Raw genomic sequence first — 14869 nt, forward strand, 5'->3', positions numbered from 1 at the left:
GAGCCACAAACTGCATATACAGACAAATAGCAGAAAGGGGTTTCTGCCCAGCATGATGGATATCCGAATAAAGCTTGAATCAGATATTGATCATTCTAGTCCCATACAGAGGCCAGCGGGCTGCCAGCTGAGACATTCTATGGTCACAATATAGACCATCAGTGCAAAATCCGCAGCCACGTTTCTATAGACTTCAGCCCTCCAGGTGTTGCAGGCTACAAACTCCACAGTATATTTACCTTGAGGATATACAGGGGACATTACTGGATATTGTTGATGTATAACTGTTATGGTGGATTATTTTTTATGTCACAGAAAGTGTTGGGACAGTGTGACAGTTGCAAACACATCTGGTTCCATGTGATAGAAGGATAAACAAAACAAAAAAGGAGGAAATGAAGGCGCTGGGGCTGAGTACAGACACGCTATTAATGAAAATGAAGGCAGTGTTTGTTTAGTCATGGAGGACAGTTAACAGTTTATTGCTTTCTGTTTCTCCTGCTGCTCGGCACATTGAAATTCCTGTAAAGCTGAAAGGACATCTGGAAGAATTCGGCCAATTAATGGAAATCATGCCGTAGCTGCTCTGAAAGGCAAATTAAACCAAATCAAACCTGCTGTACAGACAATGTGCCCTAATCACGCACATAACATTCATTAGGTGCTGCTGCTGGAGAGTTTGGTGCCTCTAATGAAAGATCAGGGACAGAGCAACCAGCAGGAATGTGTTCAGCCATATGCCATTATCTGCAATAGCACAGGGAACAGCACCAAGCACAAGGGGCTTATGGGGTAATGTTATCAACTTGCAAAGTTACACCAGGTCTAGTGACCCATACAACCAATCAGGTGTTTGCTTTCAAAAAGAGAACCAGTGAATGCTACATTCTGATTGCTAGACATAGTAAAACTTTTACTACGTTTCACCAATAAACTCCCATTTTCTCTTGCCTTCCTGCTTTCCATTAGTGCAAATGCTTTAGAGAATACCTGGTCGTAGGTCATGAACGTACATCATGTAAAAGGCTGGAAAGCTGGAAATATATTTTTGTTGGGTGACTCTGCCTCATCAAGTTACTTTCTTGGTGCTCTGTGTTACAGCAAGGCCGACAGGTTATTTTGGTACTACCTGGCCATGCCTTAGTGTGCTGCCTTTATAGGCTTTCTCTGGGTTTGCTATTAGTAGTTAATAGGTCTTATCAATCTGAAATATTTAGGTGGGGCCTCCCCCTAGACCAAAGACTTGCTGGAGGCCACAGGGGCTCTGGCGCCGGGCTGAACATGATGCCAATATACCCCAGAGAAGAAAAGCCAATGTACAACATACCAGTGTGGAAGGCAGGGTAGAAAAACTACCTGTGTGCCATTAGCCTTGGAACTAGAGAAGAGTGATTGTTACAGCAATGAGCTGTTATACCCTTAACCCTTGTTATGCATTAATGGTGCATGATTGAGTATGATTAAGTGCCGCTAGGTCATGAAGCACATTAGGCTTATGGAGATAATGATAATGTTGTCCTTAAATAAAGTGTTTTTTTTAATTTTTAATTTGGTGGCCTGTGTAGAGCCTTTGCGTGTCCATTGGCCCATTTTCTACTTTCTCTTGCTGAGGGTCTGGGGCTGGTGCACTTGGATGGTTACCCTTTCCTATATTTCATTTCTTTTCTTTAACTGGATGCTATTATCCCAAAACTGTTGTGACGTTGTCTCCTCTTTCTTGTTAAGATTTCTTATCTCAAACCCTCCGTTTATTAGTTCTGTTAGGGGCTCAAAGTCCTAATGGGATGTAAGCAATGAGGTGCCAGATGGGATGTTAGACCGCTGTAGTCTCAGTGCTAGATAGCTAGAACCTCAGCCATAAATAGTGACAGAATTGCTGCTTATGTGGAAAAGGAATGAGAGGTAACAATCTGATTGCACTCCCCTGAGCCAGCATAAACATTACTGGCACATCTAAAGCTGCTCATACAGGTCCAGATTTTAGTCTTCTCCCGACAAACGTTCGGATATTAAACGTACGTTTAAAAATATAGGCTTAGATGTAGGAGTAAATAGACCTAAAATGATTCCATATCTGCATTATTTTCCTTAAAGGAACAGTAACACCAAAAAATAAAGGTGTATCAAAATAATTAATATATAACGTACTGTTGCCCTGGACTGGTAAAAGCTGTGTGTTTGCTTCAGAAACCCTACTATAGTTTGTATACATAAAGCTGCTCTGTAGCCATGGGGGCAGCCATTCAAATTAAAAAAAGGAGAAAAGGCACAGGTTACATAGCAGAAAACAGATAAGCTCTGTAGATTCCCATTGTATTCTATAAGGTTTATCTGTTGTCTGCAATGTAACCTGTGTTTTGTCTCCTTTTTTCTAGATTGAATGGCTGCCCCCATCGCTATACAGCAGCTTTATATATATATAACTATAGTAGGGTTTCTAAACAAAACACACAAATTTTACCAATGAAGGGCAACAGTACATTATATATTAATTAGTTTGATACACCTTTATTTTTTTGGTGTTACTGTATAATAATGGATTAATCTATAAATACTTCTTCTACCTTTTTTAAAGGGAGTGAACCCCAGGCACACCAACATTCAGGGGTATGCTGTAGTTACCGCAGTTAGCATAATGGAAAGCCTTCAACTGGTAACCTCCCCAGAATAGACTGTATATATATACTGTATATACTGTAGATTAGAATATAGAATGACACAGGCGATAGAATTATAAAACAATTTGCAGGTGAGTTCTATTTTGTATTAATTCTGGTTCTCGAATCATTGATATTTTTTTTGTTTCAGTTTGGCACCTAAACAGTCCTTCTGTTGCCAGGCGCTGACTGATTTTAGTAACGTAGCAGTGCTTTCATTGGCAGACTGCAACTTAAACAGGAAAAGGCAAAAATATAAAGCTAAGTTGTAAATATAATACAGTAATAACAAGAATGAATCTGTTTGAATGAAGCTGTCATGCTCAGGGCTGCCATCACTTATCATGGGGCCCCATACCCATCAGTCTCTTTCCCAGCATTCACTGTGCAACACTGACTCTGCTCTCTATTATTGTTGATCTTGTCTGACAGCACTTCTCTTATCTCCCCAAGTTCTAATCCTACCTATACTGTAACATATCAGCAAACATTTCATCTCATGCCAAAAAGTTGTTTTAAATTCCTTACAAACATTTCAAAGTTTCAGAAGTAAGCTACAAATGAAATGATGCATGGAAATGTAGCACCTGTTTGTGTCTGGCCAAGCTAGATAGAGGATAGAGGGGACTGGCAGTTACAACAGGACCCCAGGAGTAAGGGGGGGCTGTTAGCATTACACAGGGCAGCACCATGAGGAATAGGCCCAGCTTATTTATTCTCACACTGGTGTTCATCGCATAGGGAAACATAGAAGCAAGTCCCGTTTAACCAGCTACTTATTCCTTGTTGCATAGATCAGGTTTAGCTACACGATGAGCAGAACTGTACCTCTCACAGATCAAGATAAGTGACTATGGATCGACTCAGGTATTGAGTGACAAGGCTGAAGGCTTTTGCACTGTGCCACGCCCACCAGCGATTCTCTAACTCCTGATTGGCGGCCACTGGCCTGTGTGTAAGTGAATGGATGGCATTTCTGTGCCGGGCTATAAAAGCAGTGGCCGGGGCTATGAAGGCAGACGCTTTCCTCATTATTTCGCAGCCAACTTGGCTTTCATCCAACCTGTAGCACTTGGGGCCAAGGGGGAAGATGCCGAGAGGCTTTTTAGTCAAGAGAAGCAAGAAAGGCTGCGGGACTTACAGGGTCCCTTGTGGTGCTTCTTCCCCGCAGCAGTCAGTCCCTTTCCTTCCAGCCCCGGAGCCTCCCAGCCCTCACATCCCAAGCTCACCTCCGGACTCAGTCCCAGCCGAAAAGGAAGGCACAAAGGTCGCACAGAGTTACTCTAAAGTTAGTTCCGACACATCGCCTATCAGACAGGATGGGACTGGCAGCTGGAGCCAACTGCCTTACAGCCCAGTGCAGCCGACCGGCTTAGAGATGAAAACGACCTTCTTTAAAAGGTACCCCAGCTCCCCTGCTACTGGGGAGTCCTTCCCGGTCGCAGCGTCGTTGGTCTCAATGGAGAAGCTGCTGATTAATCACAATCCCTTCCTGACTCCCGAGGGAAAGCTCCATGGGAACCTCTGTGCCAGGGACGCCCCCAGATTCACCAAGTGCCCCCCTAAGAAGAGCAAAGTCACCAGGAAGCTGAACTTTACAGACGAAGTCACCACTTCTCCCGTCCTGGGGCTGAAGATTAAAGCGGAGGATCCGGAGTGCAAGTCCCGCAGCCCCCTGGGCAAGCGCCCCCCGCTGGGGGAGTTTATATGCCAGCTCTGCAAGGAGCAGTACCCCGACCCTTTCGCCCTGGCACAGCACAAATGCTCCAGGATCGTCCGGGTCGAATATCGGTGCCCCGAGTGCGATAAAATATTTAGCTGCCCCGCAAACCTGGCGTCTCACAGGAGGTGGCACAAGCCCAGGGCGCCGGGGGCTGACGGGGGGGCAGGAGGGAAGAAGCCGCACAGCGAACTGGAAGGGAAAGAGAACAGCAGCGCCCCCCGCAGTGTCCCGTTGAGTTTGCTGGAATCGCCAGTTCAGCACCAGCAGGCGGCGGACAGCTCCCAGCGCAGCGATCAGCACCATCTCCCAGCGGACAGCTCCCCCTTCCTGAGCCGAGCGGCGGGTACGGGCGCCCCCCTGCCCCGGGCTGGATCGGACGATGGGGAGGAGGAGGCGTTCGACTGTCCCTATTGCCACAAGCGATTCCGCCGGCAGGCCTATCTCCGCAAGCACCTCCTCAGCCACCAGCCCTACAGCCCCATGGAGAGGGGGCCGCTCACTTACCCCTGTACCCTGTGCGGAGTGCACTTCCCTTCCATGGACATCAGGGACAAGCACCGGCTGTGGCACGCCGTCAGGGAGGAGCTGCTCATCCCTCTGGAAGACTCTCTGATGGCCGAAGGAGGGCAGCAAATCTTCCCCTGCGAACGTTGTCCCACTGCCTTCTTCAGCTCCCCGGGACTCACCTTGCACATGAGCAAATGCCACTCCGCAGGGAGCGGGCAGGACCTGCCTATGGGGCCCCCGGGCTGTTAAAGGCATTGTACCCCCTGTCATTGCTGCCATGTATCTCTATCGTTCGGTGTAGGGGCGTCCAACCTGCATCCCTACAGCTGCCGTGGAACTACAACTCTCACACCCCTGGAGCGGATATTGGGGAGTTGTAATCCAACAACAGCTGGAGGGCCGCAGGATGGACGTTCCCGGTTTAGTCAGTTCAGTGTTTGTATGTTATTTCCACAGCCAAATAGTTGCACCAGCAACCGTTCACTTTCCAGATCCAAAGCCAGTAGTGTATTGTCGGCTTATGGCCAATAAGGTAATCGCAGCCTGACTGTATCTGTGGCTGTCAGGGGATGCTGGGAGGTATAATTCAACAACATCCAGAGGCTGCAGGCTGCTTATATAATGTTTGGAATAGCTGTGCAGCCTCTTCCCAGAAACCTAATAAGTCTATGGGTGTCAGATATTCTCCCTCCCCATATCTCCCATACTCTGTACAACTTTATAATCATGGGGGCATACTTACCACAGGGAGAAACTAGAACACCCACAGTCCATTCTAGTGAAACCTGCCTCTCTATTCATGTCTTTGGGATTTTTAAAGATGTATTTATCAGATTGTGAACTTTTCCTTACACCCATTGATAAATATGCCCCCCAAAATCTGTTGGAAACAAATATAAAGCTGCAGAGTTTCACGGGGGAGGGGGGGGTGTTCTAGTATCATTTTTAATAAATATACACCATAGTTCCATTAATCCTCCCCCCCCAGCACCCCAGTAGTGGAACAGTCCCTCCCTGACAGTCTGGTGTAGCTATTGGCATTAGTGCTTTGGCCTCTGGGTATCTCTATGTGCAACTTGTGAGCCTATAGGTCATTATTAGCTGCCTTCCACTAAGGACTCTGTGAAACAGTGATATATACATTGTGTCTAAATTGTTTAGTGGGCAAAAGAAAATATACCAAAGGTTTCATGCATTCAGCTGTTCTTCTCATTTCCTACAATGCCTAAAGCACCACCAGGAGCCATAGGCAAGGGGCAAACAGCTGACAGATAGGAATATACAGCCGGCAAGGCTTGTGGGCTCATGTGTAATTAAATCATTCCAAAAGGACTAAGTAATGGCAGCTCCCTACTGGCAATTACATGCAAGTCTCTCCACGCCAAGGCTCCGTGTAGCTCCGTATAAACAGAATAACCTGAAAAGGGATTAGTTGGAATTATTTATTTTTGTAATAAAAAAGCTTATTGCAAACTTACATTACAGTAAGACTCCCAAAGGCTGTTAAATCCTCGCTGCTCCTTGAACACCGTATAATTTTGCTCTTTATGCTGTTAAACCCAACGTGTTCTTTTAAGTCACAGTGTTAAGCACTCGGGAACAATAAAGGCGACATTAAAGACCGGTGTTAATTGTATTGTGTGTGCCTACAAATGTGCCGGGGCATTGTTACCTGGGCAATTATCAGACCATTTGACTGACTGCGGATATATAGTATGAAGGATTAGCATCTGTGTAGCTTTGGAATTATCCCTCAGTCAGAATCCCAGGCTTTAAATGGACACTCACTATAAAGTAAGTAAGAGGCTCATACAGTGTGTCTCCCCTATTCCACAAGTGAACAACTGCACTGGTGCTCAGCTCTGTTTTGGGGCGCCACATAGAATGATACTGGGCAAAGGTTGTTTATTTCCTTTATCAAATGTGCCAGTGTATTCTAGATCTGTACAAATGCTGCTACAGTATCTGATGGTGCAAGGGGGTTGAGGAGGGTTGCCCACAAACAAGGAGGAGAAAAAGGGGCCCTGTTATATGACTATGTGGCTCAAAGGCCGGACTGCTATCAACATTATTCTGCATCCCAAACTTTAGGGAAAATGATCAGACCCAATGAATGTGAAATACAATGCATTTTGCATCCCAGACATATTGTGAATGTGCATCAGTTGGTGTCCCGGGAAGCCCCTCTATCCCTGAGCACCATAGTTACGTTATGCTTAGTAACTTGTGCACTTGTATTTGCACACGTAGCACACACGTCTCATCCTCTTCATCAAAGCTGGGCTAACTGGTGTGTATAATTCATCATATCTGTGAGTATACTGTAGGTATACCCCATGTTTAGTTCATTTCATAAGTGAATAGTAGGAAACAATACTACAGGAATGAGTGGGTTATAAAGCAACATATTTGCAATTGGTAAAGTGCAGTTACATTTTATTCCTCAAAGCTTTAAATCATAGGAAGAAAAAAAATAGTATTTTTTTCATTTGCAAAGACCCCTATTAAGTCAGTATTTAGTTACAGTCCCCATGGCCCAAATCACGGCTTCTAAATGCCATGTGTATCCAGCTTTCTGTTCTTGTTGTTCAAGTTTTTTTTAGCTCGAAGAAACTGGAATTGTAAAAAAAAAAAAAAAAAAAAATCAACTCAAGCATTGATTAATTCTCCCCCCTTTTCTCCTCCCTGTGTGACCTTTGACCAAAAAATGGGGCAGATCCAGTCTAGGGGTTCAACAGGTACAAGTTCATGTAGAAACCTCAGATGCCTGAACAGTCTCTTCTGCCAAAAACCTCTGGTCCTCTCTCCCTGATTTTGCTAGAGGAACATACAGTATGGTGCTAGGGATGTAATAACTATATTTGGTCTTCTGGGTTTAACACTTGGAAGACTCAAGTCTGGACAATTGGGAAGAAGCCAAGAAGCTGTATGGAATGGTGACTTGTGTTTAACCATCATTTGGTTGGAAGGCGGGTGTGGTACAGTCCATACACTATTCTCTCATTGGGTGCTTAACAGTAGCTATTGGGGGGTGTTTAATACAGGTATTGCTGTATAGGACTAGTACATTATAGCTAGAGATATCATTGAAGAGGAATTCAAAGTGAGAGGAAATGGATTCCACTGGCTAAACAGTTAAAATTGCATATATTCATGGTATTATATTTAGTTGTAAAAGTGTGGTTTAATCAGGAGTGGAGGGCCCCTACCTCACATACATAGAAAGGCCAAATCTAAATACCTTTTCTGTTGTGTGTGTTGAAGTGGACTTCATGGTATGTGACAAACACAGATGCTCTTTTATCTATACTCACCAAGCTTCATTGTTGTGACTGTGATGTTATTTAATGAAATTGCATTGCATGTAAATGGATGGACTACAGTCTTGCTTTGGCTAATATCCTTTTGGTCAACTGGTGTTTAAAAAAACAACTTTATTAGATGTTTCTAACACTCCTGGAGACTACGGGTTTAGGGCCCAGGCACCCTGATTGCTTTTCCTAATTGGCACTGATTACCTATTAAACTTGGGAAGTTGCCTCACCTGCTCAAGAGGGACCTGGGGTTTCTAGGAGAGATTGGGTGAGCCCCATTATAACTATAATAATATATAAATTATATAAGTTATGGGCCGTTCGCATTACTACAGAAATGCCAAGTCCAGGGTCTCTACAATACTTCGGCCAGAGTTCTCCCTCTCATTCTTGAGATGTTGCCTTTTTTATGGATTATAAAGATGAACACAATGAAATAAGAAGTCAGGAAGGCAAAGGAAGTGGTAAGAATAGTTTATTGTATTATTAAATAGAATGTGGTCTTTTCTAGCCCTTTACATGTGGGCATAAACAGGCGTGAAATGACATTACATGCTGAGATCTCCACAGCTGGGTCAGATACACATGCAAGTCATACAATGCCCACGTGAGAGAAACCGTACAGCAGCTATTATATGGCAGTGCAGAACATCACTTATCTGGCTGGGTGTTAGAGAATAGGAGCCCTTGCAACCTAGCGCCTACAACTTGAAATGGAAAGACATGAACTCTCAAAGAGCATAGTGAGAAGGTATTAGAAGGGATAAATGACCAAGCATGCTAAAAGGCATACCCACTTTCATTTAAAAACTATCACTATACAGTAAGAATATATGAAGTCATTTTTATCTGAATATCAGTCACACATTCCTCATGTTGGGGGCCACTTGCCAATACCAATTACAATAATGGGCTATGGTCAAGAGATGTGCAAAACATGAAGAGCAAAATGGAGCCAAATAATCAATGAAACCACCATTACACTGAGACTAAGGGATACCATCCATTTGTGTAGCAGAAATTTGCTTTGCCTTCCCATGGCCAGTTGGTCCCCTGACTAGGTCAGATATATATCCATGGTACAAAGCACTTATGAACCAAGTCTCTGAAAGTCAAAAGCAGTTGATTGCTATGGGCGACAGAGATGCTCTGGTCAGAAGCATACTCAGCACTTACTAACAGTTCATAGGACGAATAGTTTAATGTCCGACCAATTCTACTGAAACCTATTGGAAAGATAAAGCATTCATAGCCCCTTAGCTGGGGTACACGATTCTGCCCCCATTAAGCTCATTATTTTAGAGAGTTTTAACATAAGACAACAAGTACATTGTTCATGATCTAGACTTTATTAAAAAGGCATATTAATAATTGCTTGCATAATAGTGAGCGCCACATAACTGCCTATTAAGACCAAGAATGACTAGCGCCCCTTGTGGTAGAACATGGGCAACTGAATCAGTTTGTTGCTGCATCACATTCATGTAACCCCCTTTGCTCATCACTACTGTGTTTATTTCAGGCCTCATACACAGGATTTATTTGGCACAACAGGCAAAGGATCCGCTGCAGATACTTAATACAAATGCAGAGGTTACTAGAATAAGGATGACTACATATAACAATAAACATGGCCTCTCCCTGCTCTAGAATTCTAATTGCTGGCTATCTGGCTACAAGGTCGCCTATCCTGGCAAGAAGGTGGGCTACATGCCAACATCTGTCTTTAGTATCACCCTCCCTTCTGCCCATCTCCTGTGCTCCTTCTGATTTCAATGAGCTTCGGTAGGGGAATGGCACTTGAATACAGTGCCTTCGGAATGTCACAAAGTCTCCCACAGGAGCATTAGTTACAGACAGAGACTTTGAGGGAAAAAATAAACACAAAATGGACATTCATGTGTAATAAAAACCTTGAATTATTTGGGTGCCACTAATAGTAGAATCAAACATAAAGTGACAATTACACCTCATCTAATGAGGTCTCTTAATTGGGCTCTCCTTGCCAGTGGCCTTTCCTATGGCTTGCTCTCCCTTCCCACCAGGTGACAGTCGGGCACTTACAGAGCAGCTGTTACAATAGTGGGTACCCACTGACATATGAGGAATAAGGAGGAATAATGAGGTATGTTAATATGAAAGCACTGATAGGACAGGTATTATGGGTACTGTGGGTTATCGTTGTTAAAAACAAAGCTTAAAATGATATGTAGTGTTTTTACTTGTAGCTCACAATTTGGCTTGCAGGCAGGATAGAGCAATATAATGGAAAGCAAAGTATTTGTGAAAAATGTAGTTTCTAGAGCTATAAAGATGCACTAACTGTAACTGTGCAAGAAAAGCAGCCATATTACAGCCACACATGGAGGCTACACACTGGAACTGCCTCTGATAATGGCGCTCTAGTGGTTTGCTCTCCTCTCAGGAAGGACAAGTAAAGCAGCAGGAACTTTTAATGAGCAGATTTGAATAGAATAAGATGCACGTTCTGTATAGTTTCTATAGAAGACATGGTGCTCGGTATCAGTGCTCTAACAGCAAGCGTGACAAGATACAGTTTACACTCTTAAAAGAAAACAAAGACACATAATAAGGAAAACAGGAATCAATAGAGACAATGCAGGGAGTTACATGATTGGAACATAGAAGAACAATCCATGTGAAATGATATCAGACCAGTATCCCGTAGGTCGTTTGGGCCCCACTAGAGAAGAAGCCGTTGGAAACGGGTTTGAGTCCATGACTTTAGAAGCACTCAGGCCTGAAGGCCAATTTACAGAGGGTCATTCATGGTCTTGAAGGGCAACATTAATTACTGGATTCATGCCTTCTATAATACAGCAATGCTTTGTTGCCAAGGCACAGACCATTGAGCACATACAAGGCCATGTGTAACACAATTCATTTACATGCAATGATAATGTCATATAATAACTCAATTGGCATATTAAAAAAACAACAATAAAACCTCAAATAATATTTTGGTGAAGTGGAATGATCCTTATTTAAAGGGATACAAGCAAAGACACCTCTCGGGACCCCGGCTTATCTGCTAATGAGAAGCACTAACACATTCTGCTAAAAAAAAAAAAATCCATCTTCTTCTCAATGCAACCCCTGCGCTAAAGAACACCTTGGTTTTTTTTTAAATAAAATCAGGCCTGTGAAAGAAATATATATATTATATATATAAAACAAATAATACATGTATAAAAATAGTGAGTTGCTGTGCTACATTTATCTTTAATCTGGAATCTCTTTAGGTTTCATTGTACCAAAAAGCCATAGACATATTTATACAAGAGATCTTTCAAAATCAGATCATGATCAGTGAAACAACAGTTTAGATCTATGTTTCATTTCTGTGTTGACCCAGAGAAAACGGGTTAAAAAAAAAAGAGGAAAATAAGCCTCTGGTAATAATAATATAGTGAATAAATATACAACATGGAGAACACAAAAATGGCATAGCTACAAGAGCTCACTGAATGTTCGCTTTTCAGGCATCATTTCAGCCTTTTAAAGACCCAGTAATAGAGGATTAAAAGCTGCAAAGATATACATATGGCACCCTGCATTGTAAAGAATTAAAAACACAGGTATCAGGCTAAAATATTAAATAAGGTCTAAAAGTCCAGTGTTGTTCACTCAAATAAAATGTGGAAAAACTAGCATAAAAACACAGGAAGTATAAAGTCTGGAGTGAATTTCGAGTGCCTGAACTTGTCCTAAAATGGCACCGCCAGTGATTGGAGACACTCAGACTATGAAGTGAAGACTCAGGTTTTGTTGGCAGAGCCAGAGGAACGCCGGAGCTTTATGGACATGCGACTTTTGCTGCTCCGTGGTGACAAAGAAAAAGCCAGTTCTGATCCATCCCCCGGAGGCGATACGTTCTCATCTTGCTCTTTCGTTGGGCAAGGCCCTGGCCAATGACACGGGAGAACAAAGGTAGGTCTCACATGTTCCTCACATGTTGCAGATACACTATAAACACTGAACAAAATTCTAACGTGATTTTAAATCATTAGGGAGAGTGCCATACGTGGGCAGATTGTAGCTGCCAATTTGGCTCCTTCAGTCAGAGTTGACAGCTTATGTGCCCATGTATAGGGCCCTCTGCTGGGCCTACATAACTGATATCTGGCTGTAGGGTCAAACAATTGGATCTGACATCAAGGTGGGCATATTGGGGAAACACCTTACTAAACAAGCAGATATGTGGCCAGCTTTATACTATCATATTAGGAAAGTCACACGTCTTAATGGTGTTCCACATAGAAATATGAATAAAATAGCTCTGGCCATGCTCAGTAATAGAATATGGCATCCTCAATATCCCCACTGTGTGCCACAGGCCTTAAACCAATTTTCTTCCCTTCATGCAAAAAGTTGATGCCATAATATTCCATGAGGTACAATTTACTTAATGTTTAGCAATGGTGCAATTTGCCATGCTCTTTGCTCATAATGCAGGCATTGGTCACGCAGACTGGAATCAGGCAGCAATGAGATCAGCAGGAAGAAGGCAAATAACTGTTTGCTATAGACATGGGGCTGAATGGGCCATGCTGGGCAACACCAACGTGCATACACAATGATTTGTCATGTGGTGGTTCGTACAAAGCAAATTAGTATTAGCCATACACCAGTTACAAGCAGTACACAAGGTGCGGTGCTGAGAGATCTTTTAGTGTGTGTATTGCCCAATATTCATGCAGTGATTTACAGACAGAAAAGGAAAGGATAAAAGGCAGGTGCTGAATCTCACGGAAGGAGACGGGCAGAGAAAGGTCTTACCTTGGATAAACAGAACAGATTTAATGATCTGAAGAAGGAAAATAATAAAAGAAAACAAAAGAATACAAATCAAATTGCGAACAGAGATTAAACAGATTGACTGGATGTGACAAATATAAAGTATAAATCAACAATTTCACCAGAGGGCTGGGCCAATCACAAGAGATGCACAGAGCACAGATCATTGCAGACAGGATTGTAGCAGAATATTCTGCATTAGTCCCTAATTGGGAACCGATCACAGCAATAATCAATACAAACTGGTTTCACACGAGAATACTGAGGCTATGGCTTATTGTTCCTAAACTAACAGCAGCCAGTATTGATTGGCCAATGCTAGTAGGGCCGGCATGTACACTCCCCAGTCTTAGCTAGGGTCACTAATGTCAAATTAGAAGACCATCTTGAAAGACTTGTTTATTCTGCAGAGCTTTAAAGGATTAGCATGGGAGGCTAAGTGAATAGCTACAATGGAACGATGGGTTTATGCATTGGCTTTAATTAGCTCCTCCTCATTAAAGGAACAGTAACACCAAAAAATGAAAGTGTATAAAAGTAACTAAAATATAATGTGCTGCTGCCCTGCACTGGTAAAAGTTGTGTGTTTACTTCAGAAAGTCTACTATAATTTATATAAATCAGCTGCTATGTAGCCATGGGGGCAGCCATTCAAAGGAGAAAAGGCACAGGCACATAGCAGATAACAGATAAAACACTATTGTATACTACAGAACTTCTCTGTTATCTGCTATGTAACCTGTGCCTTTTCTCCTTTTTTTCCAGCTTGAATGGCTGCCCCCATGGCTACACAGCAGCTTATTATATAAATTATAGTAGTGTTACTGTAGCAAACACCCCAGTTTTACCAGTGCAGGGCAACAGTGCATTATATTTTTATTACTTTAAAGCATTTTCATTTTTTGGTGTTACTGTTCCTTTAACTTGGGGAAGCTGGCCTTATAAGCATCTTTTATGAGCTAAGGAGGTTCTGAAATAACTTCAAACATTCTATTTATTTTTATTATTTTAAGAACAATTAGGTTCATATCCTGCATCCCCTTTAAACATTAAAAACATATACTGCTGAGAATTTGACCCCAATACTAACACAAAGCTGGCTATTATGCATGGAGGGCAGGAGCCCAGGCTAAGAGTTGGGTCTGCCCAATCACCAGCAGCCCAGGCTAAGAGTTGGGTCTGCCCAATCACCAGCAGCCCAGGCTAAGAGTTGGGTCTGCCCAATCACCAGCAGCCCAGGCTAAGAGTTGGCTCTGCCCAATCACCAGCAGCCCAGGCTAAGAGTTGGCTCTGCCCAATCACCAGCATAGCTTACTGAAGAACAGGAAAATGACATGTTGGGAAAATGAAGACAGACAATCCATCATCACACGAAGAGCCTACTTCACAAATAAGGGTTTTATATTGGCACAAACTGCATAACTTAAGTAGATGGATGGTGTCAGATTGTTCAGAGCCCAATTATTTTTACAGCAGCTTGACTCCGATGTGTCACAAATTCACATTACAAGGGCTGAATAGAGCACAGTGACCTGGAGCTACTCTGATGAATACAGTGCTGCCTGTGTTTTATAGGGGTTGGGTGGGGGGGAGGCATGTAGGCATCTGCAGGCACATGGGGCCCTGTAGGCAAGAACAAAGCCGCTGTGCTCTGAAACTCAAGCCGGGTTATCAGTCCAGAATGAGGTTCACAATGGAACTCTGCTGCCACAAGTCAAGTGTAAGTGAGCAACAAGGAATGTATTTGCAGTCCTCTTAGTGCCTGAAGTTGTGGGAGGGGTATGGGTTTAAATGACCCATAAGTGCCATGGGGTGAGTCCTCTGCGAGCTCTAAGCAATAGCAGGATGCA

The 14869-nt window shown here is 43.1% G+C and overlaps 2 protein-coding genes across 11 annotated transcripts in view; one reads left to right on the top strand and one right to left on the bottom strand.

Annotated features, from left to right (window-relative positions):
- Positions 1-3662: 3662 nt before the first annotated feature.
- insm2 (insulinoma-associated 2) lies at positions 3663-6512 on the top strand. Its single transcript, XM_002935349.5, has one exon. The coding sequence runs from the start codon at positions 3748-3750 to the stop codon at positions 5134-5136; it is 1389 nt and encodes a 462-aa protein (XP_002935395.1). The 5' UTR covers positions 3663-3747; the 3' UTR covers positions 5137-6512.
- Positions 6513-8659: 2147 nt separating this feature from the next.
- Positions 8660-14869, bottom strand: part of ralgapa1 (Ral GTPase activating protein, alpha subunit 1 (catalytic)) — a 112200-nt gene continuing 105990 nt past the window's right edge. For 8 of the 10 annotated variants that reach the window (XM_031890555.1, XM_031890553.1, XM_031890554.1 and 5 more), the window contains one exon: positions 8660-12126. In XM_031890555.1, coding sequence (XP_031746415.1) covers positions 11981-12126 — 146 coding nt within the window. In that variant the 3' untranslated portion in view covers positions 8660-11980. 10 annotated transcript variants of the gene reach the window in all.

This window comes from Xenopus tropicalis, chromosome 8 (genome assembly GCF_000004195.4).
Source record: "Xenopus tropicalis strain Nigerian chromosome 8, UCB_Xtro_10.0, whole genome shotgun sequence".
Lineage (NCBI taxonomy): Eukaryota > Metazoa > Chordata > Amphibia > Anura > Pipidae > Xenopus > Xenopus tropicalis.